This window comes from Crinia signifera, chromosome 3 (assembly GCF_055691185.1).
Source record: "Crinia signifera chromosome 3, ASM5569118v1, whole genome shotgun sequence".
Classification (NCBI taxonomy): domain Eukaryota; kingdom Metazoa; phylum Chordata; class Amphibia; order Anura; family Myobatrachidae; genus Crinia; species Crinia signifera.
The window spans coordinates 207,946,404-207,963,566 of record NC_139219.1 but is presented as its reverse complement, the minus strand read 5'-3'; the positions used below and the strand labels follow the sequence as shown (position 1 = coordinate 207,963,566).

The following is a 17,163-nucleotide window of genomic DNA, read 5'->3' as shown; positions in this document are numbered from 1 at the left end:
GTCCCCTCGCGGGGCTCGCTATGCTCGCCACGCTCGCCACGCTTCGGGCTCGGTGGCTCGCTACGCTCGCCACAGGTTTATATCCAACTCCATGCCCACTTGGATAGTGGGGAAAGGAAAAGGACCCCTTTTTCCCATTGAATTCTATGTTAAAATGGACTCAGACCATTTTAACATTGAATCCTATGGAAAAATCTTGACCATCGCATCGCATACGATTTGGGCGCATGCGATGCGATGCGATCCGATCCGATTTCTAAATCGGACGCCCAGATACTACATAAGTACCGAGTTAACATACTAAAAGGAGGTGGCTGGACGAACGAAAAATAATAGGATAAGTAGGAACGGATGGAGGGGTAGGGTAGGCAGGATAGGAGGATCAAAAGAGGTTAGGAGGAGGGATAGGGTTTTGAGGGAGCGCTTGAAGGAGGTAAGGGAATCAGAAAACCTGATGGGTGGCGGAAGGTTGTTCCAGTACAGGGGGGCAGCGCGAGAGAAGTCTTGACTCGGGAGTGAGAGGAGGTGATTAGGTGAGAGGTCAGTCGGCGATCAGCGATGGAGCAAAGAGGACGGGAGGGAGTGTGGATAGATATCAGTGAAGAGAGGTAAGGAGCGGTGGAGGAGGAGAGAGCCTTGTAGGTGGTGGTGAGGAGTTTAAAGAGAGCTCGGAAAGGAATGGGGATCCAGTGAAGAGATAGACAGAGGGTGGAGGCGGAGATAGAGCGTCGGGAGAGGAAGCTGTGCCTAGCAGCAGCGTTAAGAATGTATTGGAGAGGTGCGAGGCGGGTGAGAGGTAGCCCAAAAAGAAGGATGTTGCAGTAGTCAAGGCGGGAGATGACAAGAGAGTGAATGAGAATTTTGGTTGCGTCAGTGGAGAGGAATGGTCTGATGCGTGAGATGTTGCGTAGGTGAAAGCGGCAGGACTGTGAGAGAGCACAAATGTGGGGGGTGAAAGAGAGGGAGGAGTCAATGATGACACTGAGACAGCGCGTTTGGTCGGTGGAGGTGATCACAGTTCCACCAATGCTGATGGAGATAGTGGGAGAAGAGGGGATGTTCGGGGGATCGAAGATTAGAAGTTCAGTTTTAGCCATGTTTACTTTCAGGAAGCGTTGGGTCATCCAGGCTGAGATGGCCGTGAGGCATTCAGAGACCATGGACAGTAGTGATGGGGATAGGTCGGGGGGAAGAGAGATAGATTAGGGTATCATCAGCATAAAGGTGGTAATGGAAACCATAGGAGCTGATGAGGGTGCCCAGAGAGGTGGTGTAGAGGGAGAAGAAGGCCAAGGACTGACCCTTGGGGAACACCGACTGGCTGCGGGCTAGTAGGAGAGGAGGAGCTCGGAGTGGATACGGAGAAGGAGTGATCGGAGAGGTATAAGGTGAACCAGGAGAAGACGATGCCAAAGGAGCGGAGGGTGTTGAGCAGGAGAGGGTGGTCAACAGTGTCAAAGGCAGCCAACAGATCAAGCTGGATGAGGATAGAGAAGAGGCCTTTGGATTTAGCCGATAGTAGATCGTTAGTGACTTTGGTCAGGGCAGTTTCAGTGGAATGTAAAGGGCAGAACCCGGATTGGAGGGGGTCTAGAATGGAGTTAGCAGTAAACAAGGGGAGTTTTAGTGGCAATCAGATGATTGTCACTGAGAAAGCGCAACTGCACTCCAATAATACACAATATTTAATCAATCATGATTAGAATTTATTTAAAAATACATATTATAACAATTCATGCATGAAATGCAATTCCTATTAAAAAACACACACACAAACAAGACATACAACATATAACATAAAGAGTCCTGTTTCTAGGCACTTAGGGGGTTATTCTAGTTCATTCTTTCTGACAAAATCCTTCTTAGATGGACAAAACCATGTGCACTGCAGGTGGGGCAGATGTAACTTGTGCAGAGAGAATTAGATTTGGGTGGGGTTTTTCTTCAAAGTGAGATCTATATTGCAGTGTAAAATCATGCAGTCAGTATTTTCCCTGCACAGAAACAAAAAAACTCACCCAAATCTAATTCTCTCTGCACATGTTACATCTGCCCCCCTGCAGTGCACATGGTTTTGTCCATCTAAGAAGGATTTTGTCAGAAAGAATGAACTAGAATAAACCCCTTAATGAGGCTGATTTTTAGTCTCTAGTGAGGAATGAGTGAGGCAGAAATCGTTTATAGTTACCAGTCCCAATCTCGGCTTATTAAAGCTGTCTCCTCTGAATGATTGTGTCACCACAAGAGTCCTTTTTCTGAGTTCGCTCTCTACCTCCAATGAGGGTGAGCGCTCCAGGGATTGGGTGTTGAACCAGGTGTTTTACCCAGAATTTCCGGCAGATGAATACCGCAGAGTTTTGAGACTCCTCTTCAAATAGCCACGGGTACTGGATCGATAATGGGGCTCCACATACGCGTTTCTCCGCCTTGGAACTATGTCAGCGGCTTCCTCAGATGAATCCCCATTGTCACTGATACTATTGTTATAGCCGGCGTGTTCGCGGGCACTCGATCTCTTTGACTTCCGCAATTTGCGTTCCACGTCTCGTTATCGCCACCTCTATTTATAGGCAGCAGCGGCCATATTTGCAAACACATTCAAGCCTCATTCTCAGTCCGCCAATCTTAGATCCGTTGGCGGCCATTTTAACTTTTACACCAAGCCTCGTTTTGCTTCTATGCCTCATATCCATACGTATTTGAATCTTTATGCCTCCATGATTGTATCCGGTCTTAGACGCTGAATTTCTCATTTAGTCATTACGACTTCCGCCCTCTTTAGCAGTAAGGTGGCTTAGGAGACGATTATAGGTCAGACGTTCTAGGAGCTTGGAGGCAAAAGGGAGGAGGGAGATGGGCCTGTAGTTGGATGGAGAGTTGGGGTCAAGATTTGTTTTTTTGAGATTTGGGGAGACAAGAGCGTGTTTGAAGGAGGAAGGGAAGATCCCAGAGGATAGGGAAAGATTAAAGAGGTGAGCCAGGTGAGAGCAGACTGACGGACTGAGACAACGGATAATATTGGAGGGGATAGGATCAAGCGGGCAGGTGGAGGGAGAAGCCAGTAGCGCACGCAGGGGGGGGTTTCTGAGTACCCAGAACCCCCCCCCTAGGAATCTAAGGCCCATAGTCTGAAAGCTGAGGGTCCCCTCTTTCCAAGGGTACAAGAATTTAAAAAATCAGCCCTGGGGAACTGGAGATATCTGACTTCAAAGAAGCGGTCCCCATCCAAGCCTGTTAATTGCTCTTCCCAGTCAGATATTTCAGATTATGTCTGACATACTGTAGAGTGTTTCTGATGGTATATTCCAAAAGCTGGGACTCTCCCTTTTTGATGGATACTTGTAGCTTGTCTCTACTGTTCCCAGAACCAGATATATCAGCCTTCCAGCAGCTGGTTACTGCTCCAGCTCCACACACCTGGTATGTAGTTTTATATCCTCGTTGGCAGATTGCTCTGCCTCCTGAATTCTGATCCGCTAGTCCCAAGTACCATTTGGTAGGTGGGATTCACTAATTTTTAATTCCATTTAAAACTAAGAAATCTAGTTCCAGGAATTGGAGATATCTGCAGTCAAGCAAGCTGTCCTCCCACCAGAAATTATGAATAATAAGCCCACTCCACTATACACTCCTCCTCTGCGTATTAAACATCCTCTATCACCCTGGAAGTTATGTATCAGGACCCCTTCCTTCACCCCAATGCCCCCTTCTCCCACTCCATCTCCCACCATCTGTGCAGTAAAGGGGTAATTAGTGGAAATTACAGGCCCTACATGATGAGCGGTTGATATGATACCCCCTACCACCCACGGGACATCAAAGCTTCCGCTCATAGCACCCCCCCCACCCCTACCGCTGGAGGATAGGTAGGGGCTTCAATACAGTGCCCAGGGGTCTACACTGCTATAATGTGTATATATATATATATATATATATATATATATATATGTTTATTATTATTTATATACATTTGGTCTATCTATAATACTTTAACTGATCCGGCATATACTGGGTCACCTAAGTGTCCATCTCCGTGCTTTGATCCGCCCCTCTCTGGAAACCCCCTTCTGAAAATCCTGCGTTTGCCCCTGGAAGCGGATTGAAGGATAGAGTGGACTTCAGCGGCAGTGGTGGGGTAAAATGAGGACAGGGGTGGGAAGGAGGGGAGTGGAGATGTAGGAGGGGAGGAGGGAGAGGGTTAGGTCATGGCAGCAGTGATGGCAGTCCTGAGAGAGGAGATTTTGGTTGAAAAGTAGGTAGCAAAATCAGCGTCTACGATGGAGGACGGAAGAGCTGGAGGAGGAGGGGAGAGCAAGGAGTTGAAGGTGGCGAAGAGCCTGCGGGGGTTGGATGATTGGGAAAGGATGAGGGACTTAAAGTAGGATTCCTTGGCCAGAGCAAGAGCAGAGCTGAAGGAGGAAAGAATGAATTTTAAATGGAGATAATCAGCGAGGGAGTGTGATTTCTTCAAGAAGCGTTTAGCAGTGCGAGAACACTTTTTAAGGAATCGGGTGATAGGCGAGTGCCACGGTTGGGGGTTGGAGCATCGAAGGGGGATGGAGGAGGGAGGGCAGGCAGAGTCCAATGCGGAAGATAGGGTGTCATTATAGAGGGAGGCGGCGAGGTTCGGGCAGGACATGAGGGCGATTGGGGCAAGAAGAAGACACAGTGTGTTTGAGAAGGCAGCAAGATCAAGTGTGTTGACGTTATGCCGTGAGACAATGCGCTTGTCAGGGGGGGGGGGTAGAGGGGGAAGCAGTGAGGGAGAAGTAGATGAGGTGATGGTCAGTAAGAGGAAAAGCCAAAATAGTGTAGTCAGTAAGGGAACAAGAGCGAGAGAAGACGAGATTGAGGGAGTGTCCTTGGATGTGGGTGAGAGAGGTAATCCACTGAGATAGGCCAAGAGAGGAGCAGAGAGAGGGGAGTTTGGAGGTGCCAGGATCAGCAGGGTTATCCAAGGGTATGTTAAAGTCATCAAGAATGACAGATGGCAGGTCAGAGGAGAGGAAGTGTGGAAGCCAGGCGGCAAAGTTGTCAAGAAGAGGAGATAGGGCCAGGGGGGCGGTAGATTTCAGCAACACGGAGGTGGTAGGGGTAGTACAGATGGATGGAGAGAGAGAGGGAGGGTGAGCGAGTACTACCTGACTCCAGCTGTAGAGGACTCTGAAGGGGGGAGCACTTCATAGCATTAGTGCCTTCCCCCTAAATACCCATGATTCAGGGCACTCGTAGCCAGTGATTGGCCCCTTACTAAATCCTCCGTGCGGCATCAGTCCCGGGGGAAACATGGGGGTTATGGTAACACCGGCATTCTTAGTGGGGGTGAAGCAATGCTGTGGGTCTTGGAGGCAGCAATGACTGGGTGCAGGGAAAACAGCTGACCCTCAAAATAGCCAGGGCCCCATAGCAGCTGAACCCCCTGCACCCATGGAAGTTACACCAATGGCTTGGTGGCATTCTCGGCTGCTTTTTATCCACCACACCCAGAAAAAGTCAGGTTACCAGACCTAGATGCCGTCTTCCTGGCGTCAAACTGCAAACAGAATACATTTACGATCCATATGCATTTTCTATGAGAGCGGTATGCATGCGCAGTCAGTCGATAATCACTTAAGTTGCAAATTCTATATTTAATGATCCATGCTGAATTAGCCCCATAGCTCTTGATCTGTGATACGGCAGCTGCTGCTAGTGGCAAACTGATTGAGATCTATTCTATCTTGAGCCTAATTTGTGGGGGACCTTGTGATGAGGGGGCGTGGCCTCGTGCGAGTGCCGCGATTTGAATTTTTGCCACTGCTGCCCCTCTGTCTGCATGAACAGACGCTGTGCAACTGCCAACTGCCCCGCCCCACCCACGGAACACTGTTGGCCCCGGGCGGGACATGGGAACGTCCCAAAAAAACAGGACATTCCCACGGAAAGCGGGACAGTTGGGAGGTATGTTAACTGCATTACAGATTTCAACAAACGTTTTGCATTTGTAGTCAGGGTTTAAAGTTTTCATCGAAATAGAGGCTGCAAAAATTATAAAATATGCTAAATTTAATTTTAATTCATACAAATAAGCCTAAAGATGTTGCAACAAATTAAAATAATTGAATTGGTTTCTTCCTGTTGGTTCTAATCACAGGAATGGGCAATAAGTGGCTATCCAGCTGCTGTGGGACTACAAGTCCCAGCATTCCCTGTCAAAGTTGTGCTGTTAGGTCATGCTGCTAATTACTGTTCTAATCTAACCAATACCATGCCAGGGTAAGTTTTAGTTAAGTCACATGATGGACCATAACATGTGATTTAGGCAGTCACATGGTGCAGTGATGTCACTTGTGACATCAGAATCTAATGAGAACCACCAAGGAGCTACCACACTTGCAAGATGGAAACTCAGAATAAATTGCAGAGAGTCCAGCAGCTCAAAGAGCGTCTTGACCACACACAGGATCCCAGAAAGGTATAATTTATGGCACTTATTGCTGTAAATATAAATGTTCATTATCTTCTCTCCTTCCAACTAGATGCACTTTGCATCTATTAACATTTGCATATTTAAATTATTCCAGTATAACTGTATTAGAAGAATGTCTATTTGGCTAATAACATTAATACGCTATCAGCATGTCAGAGTACACTTTTATGAATGGTATAATAAAATACAGTATAACTCATGGTTTGGGTATTTAGATCCAATAAAAAGTCTATAGTCCAAACACTTAAATGTTACACCTTTCAACAGGTATGTTTTTGGTTACCCACTTAATATGCTGAATAACTGGTGTTTAAAAAAAAAAAAAAAACAATGTTAAAACACTATTGTCATTAGTGATTTAACTATTGCATTTTCTTCCATTTTATTAAATGAAGTGTGACATGTGGTAGCTGAGCTGAAGGTTCACAGGTGCGCTCATTATTCACTGACACATTTTAAAAGATCCACAGGTGGAGCTAATTACTTAACTTGTGATTCTGTGTGGAGACCTAGAAACCGTGAACTGTTGGGGGGTTCCTGAGGACCAAGGTGGAGTACCACTGCATTAGAGTGTTGTACAATGCCAAAGGTTACAGAGCTATATAGGGTCTGCATATGGTCCCCTTCCTCGATTTAAACCAATTCATACACTGATAAGTGCATTTATATTCAATATAGGTAAACTTTTTTGAATGCTGAATTTTGCTATTAGTTAGCCTGATTCGAACCAAAAAGCATTGTATGATTTGTTGCTTTAATAATGGTAAACTGCACTTAGAAGGAAACGTGTTACTAACTGCAGCATGGAACTGCTCACAAAATCTTTAGTTCACATGTAGCCACTAATTGGCAGGTATTCGGGAAGTGCTCGCTTTGTTTATATTCTGGGCAGGATACTATATTGGAACAGGTGCTGGGGGAAGTGCAAAGCTGCTTATAGCTTAGACAGGGATCATATTGCACATCAAGCCATTTGCTGTAATGTTTTACATTTTGAGACTGGCTGCAGCACCATGCTTACTATATTGCAATATTACAGTCCAGGATTATGTACTTCTAAATAATTCTTGTGTACCCTGTTACTACTAAAACGGTACTTTTGTAGTGTCATGGCGCCGTGCGTCTGAGTCCACTTGCGGGGCTCGCTTCGCTCACCCACGCTGCGGGCTCGGTGGCTTACTACGCTCGCCACGCTATCTAAAATCAACTCCGTACCAGCATGGATAGTGGGGGTATGAACTATCCATGTTGGCATGGAGTTAGGTTACTTTATTTTAGATAGTTTGTGCCGAGCGTAGGACCCGGAAGTAACACGGCGCTGTGAAACTACACAAGTACCAAAAAAACATTTCTAAAGCAAGGCTATACTCTATTTTCACATGAATTTTCACTCAGTCACTGGGCCAGTTGTGTATTAAGCTTGAAAAGTGCAATCAAGAGTGATACACCACCAGCCAATCAGCTCCTTACTGTCATGCTACAGGCTGGTTTTAGAAAATAACAGGTAGGAGCTGATTGGTGGTTTATCACTCTCCATTTTATCACTTTTCAAGGATTACTACATCTCACCCAGTATGTGTACAGTATAATCTGCACAACTGTTATCATGTTTGTGATCATCATTACCGCTCCGATATCTGTTTTGAGTACTTAGTTGTACCAAGATAGACCTCATTAAACTATTCTATAGAACGTATACCCTTATATCATACCCAACTGTCCCGATTTTCAGAGGAAAGATTTGCTGTCCTACCCATGGGCAGGGGGCAGTTGGGGGGGGGGGGAGGGGGGTCTTCTGCCACACTCTGCTTTGAGCATTGGCTAGAACACCTATGATGAAACCGGGAGGCGTGGCTTGCGATAGTGCCATTACCCCTTTGCTGAGGCCATGTCCCTTCACCAAAAAGAACCCCACAAAACAAACATTTGGTTAATCAGGTAGGATTTCTGAGTACTCATACCCCCTCCCCCCTGCCTTCGGAATTAACAGCCAGTTTACTTTAATTTACCTTTCATTCAACTCCTGTTCTGAGTCCTTTTAATGCTGGGCTTCAGTGAGGAGGGTGATGCCAGCTTTCGCTGGCTTTATCCTTTAGAACCCTTAAAGGCTTCTTTCCACATTGTCCTCTGAGAGGGACCTGTTGGCTCCAAATTACAGCATTCCTGCCATTTCTATTTTGCAGCTCATTAACCAAACACACTTTTATGATTTAATGTGTTGTACATATGGCAGGTAGACAATATATATAGAATTTTTTTTAAATTATTATTCTGTCCTTTTTTAAAGATAAGGAATTAATTAATTTCATAAAAATAATGTACAGATTCTCTGGAGTATTTAAATTTTTGTTTCATTTTCCAGGATATGTGAACTCAATTAGTACTAGGGCACATCTTATCCAGTTCCGTCACATGCTCCTGGGCCTCCCTTCAGCAATTTATCTCTTGGACTGTGTTATTCCACACTAATGGCACAATCTGTTCAGTTTAGCTCCTGTGTTCTGGCACTGAGTGATCAGGAAACAAGTGGCCTTGTTCCTAAATTCTGCATGTGTCCGACCAGGGGCGTTTCTGTAACGGGTGATAGATGTGCAGTGAGAATGAAATACTTGTGGTCATGTAGAGTCTGTCTTTCTATTATTCTATATTTTTCTAGATCTATATCCAGTGCTATATTAAATTGGGTAGGGCCGCCAATAGGGGGGTGCTGTGGATACAGCTGTACCAGGCCCCAGCCTCTGGAAGGACGCCGGCGGCCAATTAAAATGCTGCACCGGCTTTTGAGCCAGTGAATCAGAGCAGCTGCCAGTACGCAAGCTGATTGGCTCATCAGCCGGTGCTGCATTTTAATTGGCCGCCGATATCCGGCGTTATAGAAGCCTGCGCTCCGGGACTTCCGGAGATGGGGGAGCTGGAGCCGGGTTATGGTAAGTCAAGTGAGGAGGAGTGGGGGTGGGACTGGAAATGAGTACCCCCAAATTTCTGATGGCAGCCCTAAAAGGGGGCTTTCAAACAGATCTAGTCTGACCCTGTTATTGCATAGAATATGTAGACAGGGTCTGCTATGGCTCTATGTTCTGCATGTACAGAGCGTACATTGCAGATGTTCAGCAGGTGGCGCGGACCTGTTGGCTAGGCTGCGAGTATGGCTCTGTGTAGCAAAGAGACTACTGTTTGGCATGGTAAAGGGCCTAGTGGTGGCAGGGTGTCAATTTTTTATTCGTCCATAAAATGTAGATGCCACTGGGCCCCACAAACCTTAATTTGGACCTGTATATATTTATATAACACCTATATAATATGTTTTGATATATGTTCTTCATTACATACCCCCTAACATAGAGGGGAAAAGGGTTCACATTCACTCTCTGCTGCATACTGAAGAAGCCCACAAGGTGAAATGCGTTGATAGAGCGGAGGAACGGTGATGTTGTCTGCCGGCAGACCCACCACCTGATCTCCACAGCTTAAAAAATGTTAAGGTAATTTACCTAAGCAACAGAAGATGTGTGTTTGATATTCCCGTGAGGCCACTCCCTCCTTTTCACCAATGAGGGGGGCTGGCCAGTGCTCTATGAGCTCCCACCCCCTGTCCTACTGCATCTACAGTATAAACCACTGCTCTGCTGAATAAGTGAGTGAGAGAAGGCTCCTAACTGCCCCCTAAACCCAGGACACTGTAGCTCATGGGTGGAAGAGCGGGACAGTCCCCAAAAAAGTGACCCTCCAAAATTGGGGCAGTTGAGAGGTATGACAAAATATGACCCACAATTACACATTTAAGGTGCCCATGCACTGGGCTGATTTTTGGCCGATTCTGATGAACCTGGCCATCAAATCGGGTGAGTTTGACGTCCCCTTAGGTTCGATGCGTGATCACGTGCACATTGGACCTTCTGGCCATCCGACCACCTGACCTAACCAAATTGTGACGGATCGCATGCGTACCTGCTGCCCACGAAGGTCCCGGGCATCTTGCGGGGTATCAGGTGGCCGTACACCGCTGCGAGACATCGCAACAGTGTATGGCCACCTTTTGCAGCAGAACAGGTTGCTGATGGGTACAGGGCTGTGCAGTTTGCTAAATTAGGCCCCTTGTGATGTAATATCCCAATTTGGTCTATAAGAGAGAGTAGGTGAGGCTTTATTTGTGGATCAATGTTCAGTGTGCATAAGAATGAATTTCATCTATATAAATTCAGTTTAATCCTTGGAATGTCATATATTTAAAAAAATATATATTTTTATTAATATTGCTTTAATATTGTTTAATTAAATTTATTATAGAAGAAACCGTTCACATTTTACTGTATAATAGACACAGCTGGCGCTGGAACACCCCCCTTTTTCTTGAAGGAGAACGCTGCCCTTGGCACCTGGCTCAGCACACAGCACTGTGGGACCTGAGCACTCTGAGCAAAGCAGCATCGCTCAGAGCTCTCTCCCAACACACGTCGTTATATGTGTAGGGCCCTTAACAGGTTTTTCAAATCATTAACATAAAATAGTTAGAGAGACCCAGGACAAGTGTTCTGGTTTGGACATTTTTTTTTGTATTCGTAGCCCTGGGAAATCTACTCATATATCATGTATATAACCGTTTAAACTGTAGATTGGTAGAAAGCAAGAAGAAACAAAATACAAGGGTCCAAAAGTGAGTTGCACAAATCCCTTTAACATTGGGGGTGGGATGTATTAATGCAAAATACATCCTGCCAATGATTGCAATGATACTATCACATATGTATCATACCTCACAGCTACAAATGCCTGTAGCAGGACTCAAGTAAGAGAGTGGAGTCTATCTTAAATGTGATGACACTCCCTTGAACCACGCCTCCCAATGACATTCTTGGGGCATGGGCAATGCTGTATGAGCTGCTGGACATACACCCCCCCAGCCCCTCTGACTCTCCGAATATGCGCATGCGCACAGTGTTTATCCCGGTGCTCTGCTGAGCAAGGGAGCGGGTGACGGGGGACTCCCAACTTGCCCCCCCCTCCCCCCCAGGATGGGATGCAGTACTGTCCTAAAAAAACTGAAAACGGGATGGGCATGAGGTATGTATGTATTAACATACGCAATTAGTATTGCAATATATTCGGAAAAGCTGCCCTTTGCGAAGGTGAGATGGTCACCGTGACTCTTGGGCTCCTCCTTCTTGCAACTTTGCGGTAACGTTTTGCGGAGCACACCAGGAGGCTGCCCAGTCAGAAGGTGAGGGGGGCCGGAACATGTGGTGGGGGTTGGCAGGATGCGGAAAGAAGCCTAATTGGCTTCTATAGGTTACACTATTTCTGGCAATATACTCCACATCGAAAACTCTGCGGCTGGTGAATGATACATATCACAATGCTGCAAAAACCCTGCAAAAAAAAAAAATGTTTACACCAGTTACATCCCACCCTGGTCAGGGCCTTTGTCAGCTCCTTCGGACACCGGGAAAAAAATAAGGCATGGCCAAATGGGTGGCATGGTCACACCTCCTTAAAAAAAAAAAAAATTAGCAGGTGTGTGGGCCGCCAATTATTTGGCAGATGGGACACCCACTCCAGGAGAGAGAAGAAAGGGTGGTGCTGCAGCTGCTTCTCACCCCCTTGAGACCTCACAGGCTCAGTGCTGCCTCTGATTTAAAATCCCTCCCATGATGAGGCTGCTGGTGATGTCCTCCATGGGCCTGAGAAGCATGTGATTAGCTCCACCAATCACAGTTCAGCATGAGCATCTCCGCCTCTTATCTCTCATGCAAAGTCTCATGGGACTTAAGCTGTGTACACACGGGGGCGATAGGGTCTGAAATAGCTGGGAATATGGTCGCTGGCGACCATATTGCCAGTGATGGGAGTGTGCCCCAGCGATAAATCGCCGGGTGCGCGCTCCCGTTTTCAGCCCTGTTATAATCGGCACCGCCGGCAGAGGTTCCCTTTCCTCAGCGACCATCTCTGGTCGCTGATGAAAAGGAGAAACTGAGCAATATATTGCTCAGCCTCATATTGCTAGCAATATATCTCCCCCGTGTGTACGGGGCTTTAGTCAACTCCCAGTAATGCACTGCACACTTGTGCAGTCAGTGTGCCTTGGCACCCGATGCTCAGCAACATTAATCATTGTCACATTGGCAGATAGGTGAAGCTGCAGCACTACCCCACTTCCATGCACAAAACCTTTGGCTAAAAAAAAAAGTCTTAAAAAAAATACATGCCGAACATGGGGCCCTAGATAAAGGGGGGCCCAGGGGTACTGACTCACTGCCCCCCCCCCCTTAATCCGTATAATAATAATAATAATAATAATAATTTATTATTATTATTAAGGTTGAAAAAAGTGCTTTGCTTTTACTTGATACAGTATTGTGGTTTTAATTTAACCTGTTTTGCCAAAAATTCAACAGCAAATGTTCTAGAAACAAACTCAAAGCTTATGGTTACTTGCAACTACAGTAAAGAGGAAAAAAAATGTACAGTAAAATGGCTTTCGCGTCTGTACAAGCTGCTACTTGTCGTCTTATCAGTGGCGTAGCTACGTTTTGGGCGCCCCGCCGCCGCCCCGTCGAGCACCCCCCCCGGCCGCCCCGTCGCCCCGCCGCCTATGCTAACCCCCTCCCCCGCAGTCTTACCTATCGCGCTGGTCCCGGCGGCTCCGTCCGTTCATCTGCTGAGGACCACCACAAAATGGCCGCCCCCGTACAGCAGACAGTTTCAGAGAACTGTTTGCTATATGGGGGCGGCCATTTTGTTGTGGTCCTCATCAGAAGAACGGAGCCGCCGGGACCAGCAAGATACGTAAGTCTGCGGGGGATTGGGGGGGGGGGTAACTATAGCACCGCAGCCCCCGGCGCCCCCACATGCACAGCGCCCCCCGCGGTGGCGGGGGCTGCGGTGCTATAGTTACGCCCCTGCGTCTTATGCTGGGTACACACAAGGACGACTAGGGCCCGATCCCCTCAATCTAGATCCAATTCCGACCAATTGGATGTAGATTGTGTGCTGATTGGGCCCTTTTCTGTCCTGGTATGGACCGATACCGATCCGATGCGCGGTCCCGCGGGTCGGTCGGTCGTTATTGAGATCCTACCTGCTGCAGGTATGATCTCAATGACGACCATACAGCCGGGTGCGGGTCGCCATCGGATCGGACCCGCTCAAGGTGCACAACGTGAGCGGATCGTGCCCCCCCGCGTCAACGTGAGCGGGTCGGACGAGACACTGACGACCCGCTCACGATGTGCATCGTCAGCGGGTCCCCCTGGTGTGTACCCTACATAATACTTGTACAGTAAATCTTTCTCAGAATTTTGCTTGTTTCAGTTCCTGTTATAAGGCCCAACTGAATGTGTTCCTCCTAGGAATTTTAGCAATTGCTCCCATCAAGTTCAGTTACATACAGTGTGCTGGTCTGGGGATAATTTGCTGTAGCAAAACGTGGGCATTTAGGATTTTAAAACACAGAAATTGTTCTACAACAGTGTATACTCTGTAGGTATAGCTGCCTGCATGTGTAAAATGCATTTGTCAGTTGACAGTTGCTTATTTGGTCTGTGCAGTTTGTTGGTCATTGGAGACTTATAATATTTATACTTCCAGCAACGTGAGGACTGTCATTGCTTCCAGCCTTCTATCAGGCAACCTTGTATAATGTGGACAAGGGCACCTGGAGAAAACACATTGCTGTACTTTAGATATTCCTCCACTGTATGTCCTGGATTTCAGATAAATTTATACTGAAGAAAGAAATACTGGTATATCACAGCCACTCACTTACGGGGTCCATTTATTAACCTCATTTTACCGCAAAGCGGCACCTCACTTAACAGCACGGGGGTCACAGAAAAGGGAAGCCCTGAAGACTGGCAGCAATGCAGGAGCTGATCCGTAGGTGGTAAGTATGATTAGCTTCTGGGGTGGGTCAAGGCGCCGGTGGGGTCGTCACATTGGAGAGGAAGGGGCAATGGTAGTGGTGATGTCGGCGGGACATGACCAAGGTATTTTTTTCTTAAAAAAATACTCTGATAGTGTTTGAGAGAACCATCACAGGGACAGGATTTTATTGCAAGCTCTGTCCCTGCATGCGATAATTAAATCATCCGTGCAGTGTAGTCACTTATCACCTTGCCAGTTGGGCCGATACGTCCTCGTACTAGGGTGGTGATAAATCAGCTCCATGGTCCCTTGCATGATCAGAGAATAACTGATGGCATTTAAATGCATGGAGACAGATGTACTAAGCTTCAAAAGTGCTAAAATGGAGAGTGATAAACAGCCATCCAATCAGCTCCTGCCTGACATTTCTCAAACACAGCCTGTGACATGGCAGGTAGGAGCTGATTGGCTGGCTGTTTATCACTCTCCATTTTATCACTTTTGTAGCTTAGTACATCTGGCCCATGGAGAGAGAGAACCTGCAGTAAAAGGGACAATGACATCTGTTGCTGTTCAATTTACTCACTTCAGCTTTGTGAGGTCAGTCTGTTTTTACCCATGTGGCTGATGGCATTTGCATTGCCCATTTATAGCTCAAAGTAAACTGAGCTGTCAATATCCTTTGGCATTCCCATACATAGCTAGTGAGCTCACTGCACACTCAGCCATTCCAAACTTCCTAGAGAATAAGAGGCCCTTCCCATACATGGCTGTCCATGTTTTACCTTTCAGGGATGCCAGTTTTCCTTCATTTTTAAGAACATAACTGTAACATAAAGCTGTTCAATTGTCCCAGAGGGGATTATTCAGTTCAGAGCAGAATTAGTATATGCTGTTGATTAAATACCAAGAATATGCAGATCTAACACAACCTACAGTACACAAGGCAATATGTAATATTTAAAAAGGATATTTGAGATTTTGTGTTTAAAATCTGTTATGTCACTGTGTGCAAGCCAGAATACACAGATTTTGGCACACAAAGGGTTAAGGAGAGTGCCTGCTACTTTGTGTGTGTGTATCAGAGATGATCAGTTTGGAGTTCTAGGAATTCCAAACCATCTTGATCTTTGGTAATCCAAGCCGAAGCCAATTAGTCGTTCCCCATTTAATTCAAACACCCCCTTTCTCAGTGGACAATGCCAGACGCCCTGCTGATCCTGCTGGTACCTCCTGTGTTGCCAAAACCCCTGCACAACTGACATTGGTAACCCCAGGAATGAGGACATCGATGGAACCTCTACATTGAGAATACCTCCAGCACCATCAAACTGAGGGCATACACGTACTGCCGAAGCTGCCTGCATTCATGTCAACAGCCAGTGCCCCTGTACTGAGCACACCGCAGGCACTCCTGCACTACCGACACCCACTTTCACAGTTTATCTGACCCATGCCATATCAAGCCTGCATTGTATTCAACCAATACTGTATCCAACCCACCTTATATCCTGCATGGTATCTGACCCATACTGTATCCAACCCACACTGTATCTCACATTGTAGTTGACTCATGCTATATCCATCCTGCACTGTACCCAACCTGCTCTGTATCCAACCCACTCTTCTCAGTGTGTACTTTATATAAACTACACTAAGGGGGTGTTTCAGATTAACTCGCTAACCCCGCCCACATGAATACCCACTCCATGCCGCGGTCCGTACATCCCTGCCGTTTTGCATATGGATGTTTTGCATATGCATCCATTCACAAGGTAGCGTACGGGACCTAAATCATTCGATGATCGCCGACTATCGAATTATTTTTACCCGATTGCAAATCTAAGTCAGTCTAGACTGTAACTGTATCATGTAAGGTCATCCATCAGTAAACAAAAAACTCTCCATGCATTTGATCCTTATACCACCAAGATTTTATAATGACTTCTGCCCTGGCACCACTATTTTGACATCTTCCTGGTGTCAGGATTGAGTGGTCTGGAGACACAGAGCTTGATGAAATAACCACTGGGGATGCTCTCTCTGTATATGTCCCATTAACATTGGCTGATTAATTATTTGTGTTGGGCGTATAGGGGCTGAGATTTCTCCTAAAGCAAAGTTTGGCAGAGATTGTGTGGATCAGCCATGAAGATTCTGTATGCATGCACATTGTGGGTGTGCCTTTAGCACTGGCTACGGAGACTGTCATTTATGGCAAGATAAAAAAACAAATGTAAGAACACCATCAACTTTCTACAGTGACCTAATTTTTCCAGTCACCAGTGGAATGCCTCAAGGGAATGTAATGTGTCAAGGAGTTTCTGACTTTGTAATCCATACTCATTATGCAGGTAAATAAGGACTCTTCCATAATATTTGACTGTGTGTGGACGAAGTTTATTGCTTTGTATGAATGCATAATACATCCAATTAAATTTGTTTATTGCATTACAGACTTTTGTATAGGCCTAGCCACACTTAAAGTATAAATATAAGAATGGGGTATATTCTTAGAGACTGAATTGGCTATAATGTGTCTCTTCATTTAGATCGTTTCTGGTTTACTGGGATTTTAATTTGGTACTAAATAGTCTGATATATTCCCATTTGAACCAATGTCTGAAGTTTCTGAGTAATGGCACTAAAAGTTGTATTTATAGTGCAATTACTTCTGGGCAGCTGTAAGCTATAATGGTGCAAGGAACTCTTTCACATTTTTAAAGGACAGAGTCCTCATGAGAGCTAATCTCTCTTTTTCTGTCAATGGTTGTACCTTATAAATCAAGCTTGCCTTGCCATCATTTATCATACACATTCATTGAATGAAAGAA

The 17,163-nt window shown here is 46.0% G+C and overlaps 1 protein-coding gene across 1 annotated transcript in view; it reads left to right on the top strand.

The window, feature by feature from the left end:
* The first annotated feature begins 6,302 nt into the window (after positions 1-6,302).
* The window catches only part of LOC146064148 (elongin-A-like), a 59,251-nt gene continuing 48,390 nt past the window's right edge, over positions 6,303-17,163 (top strand). Inside the window, exon 1 of the mRNA XM_083177326.1 lies at positions 6,303-6,454. Within this exon, the coding sequence (XP_083033452.1) occupies positions 6,380-6,454 (75 nt within the window). The 5' untranslated portion in view covers positions 6,303-6,379. The remainder of the gene's footprint in view (positions 6,455-17,163) is intronic.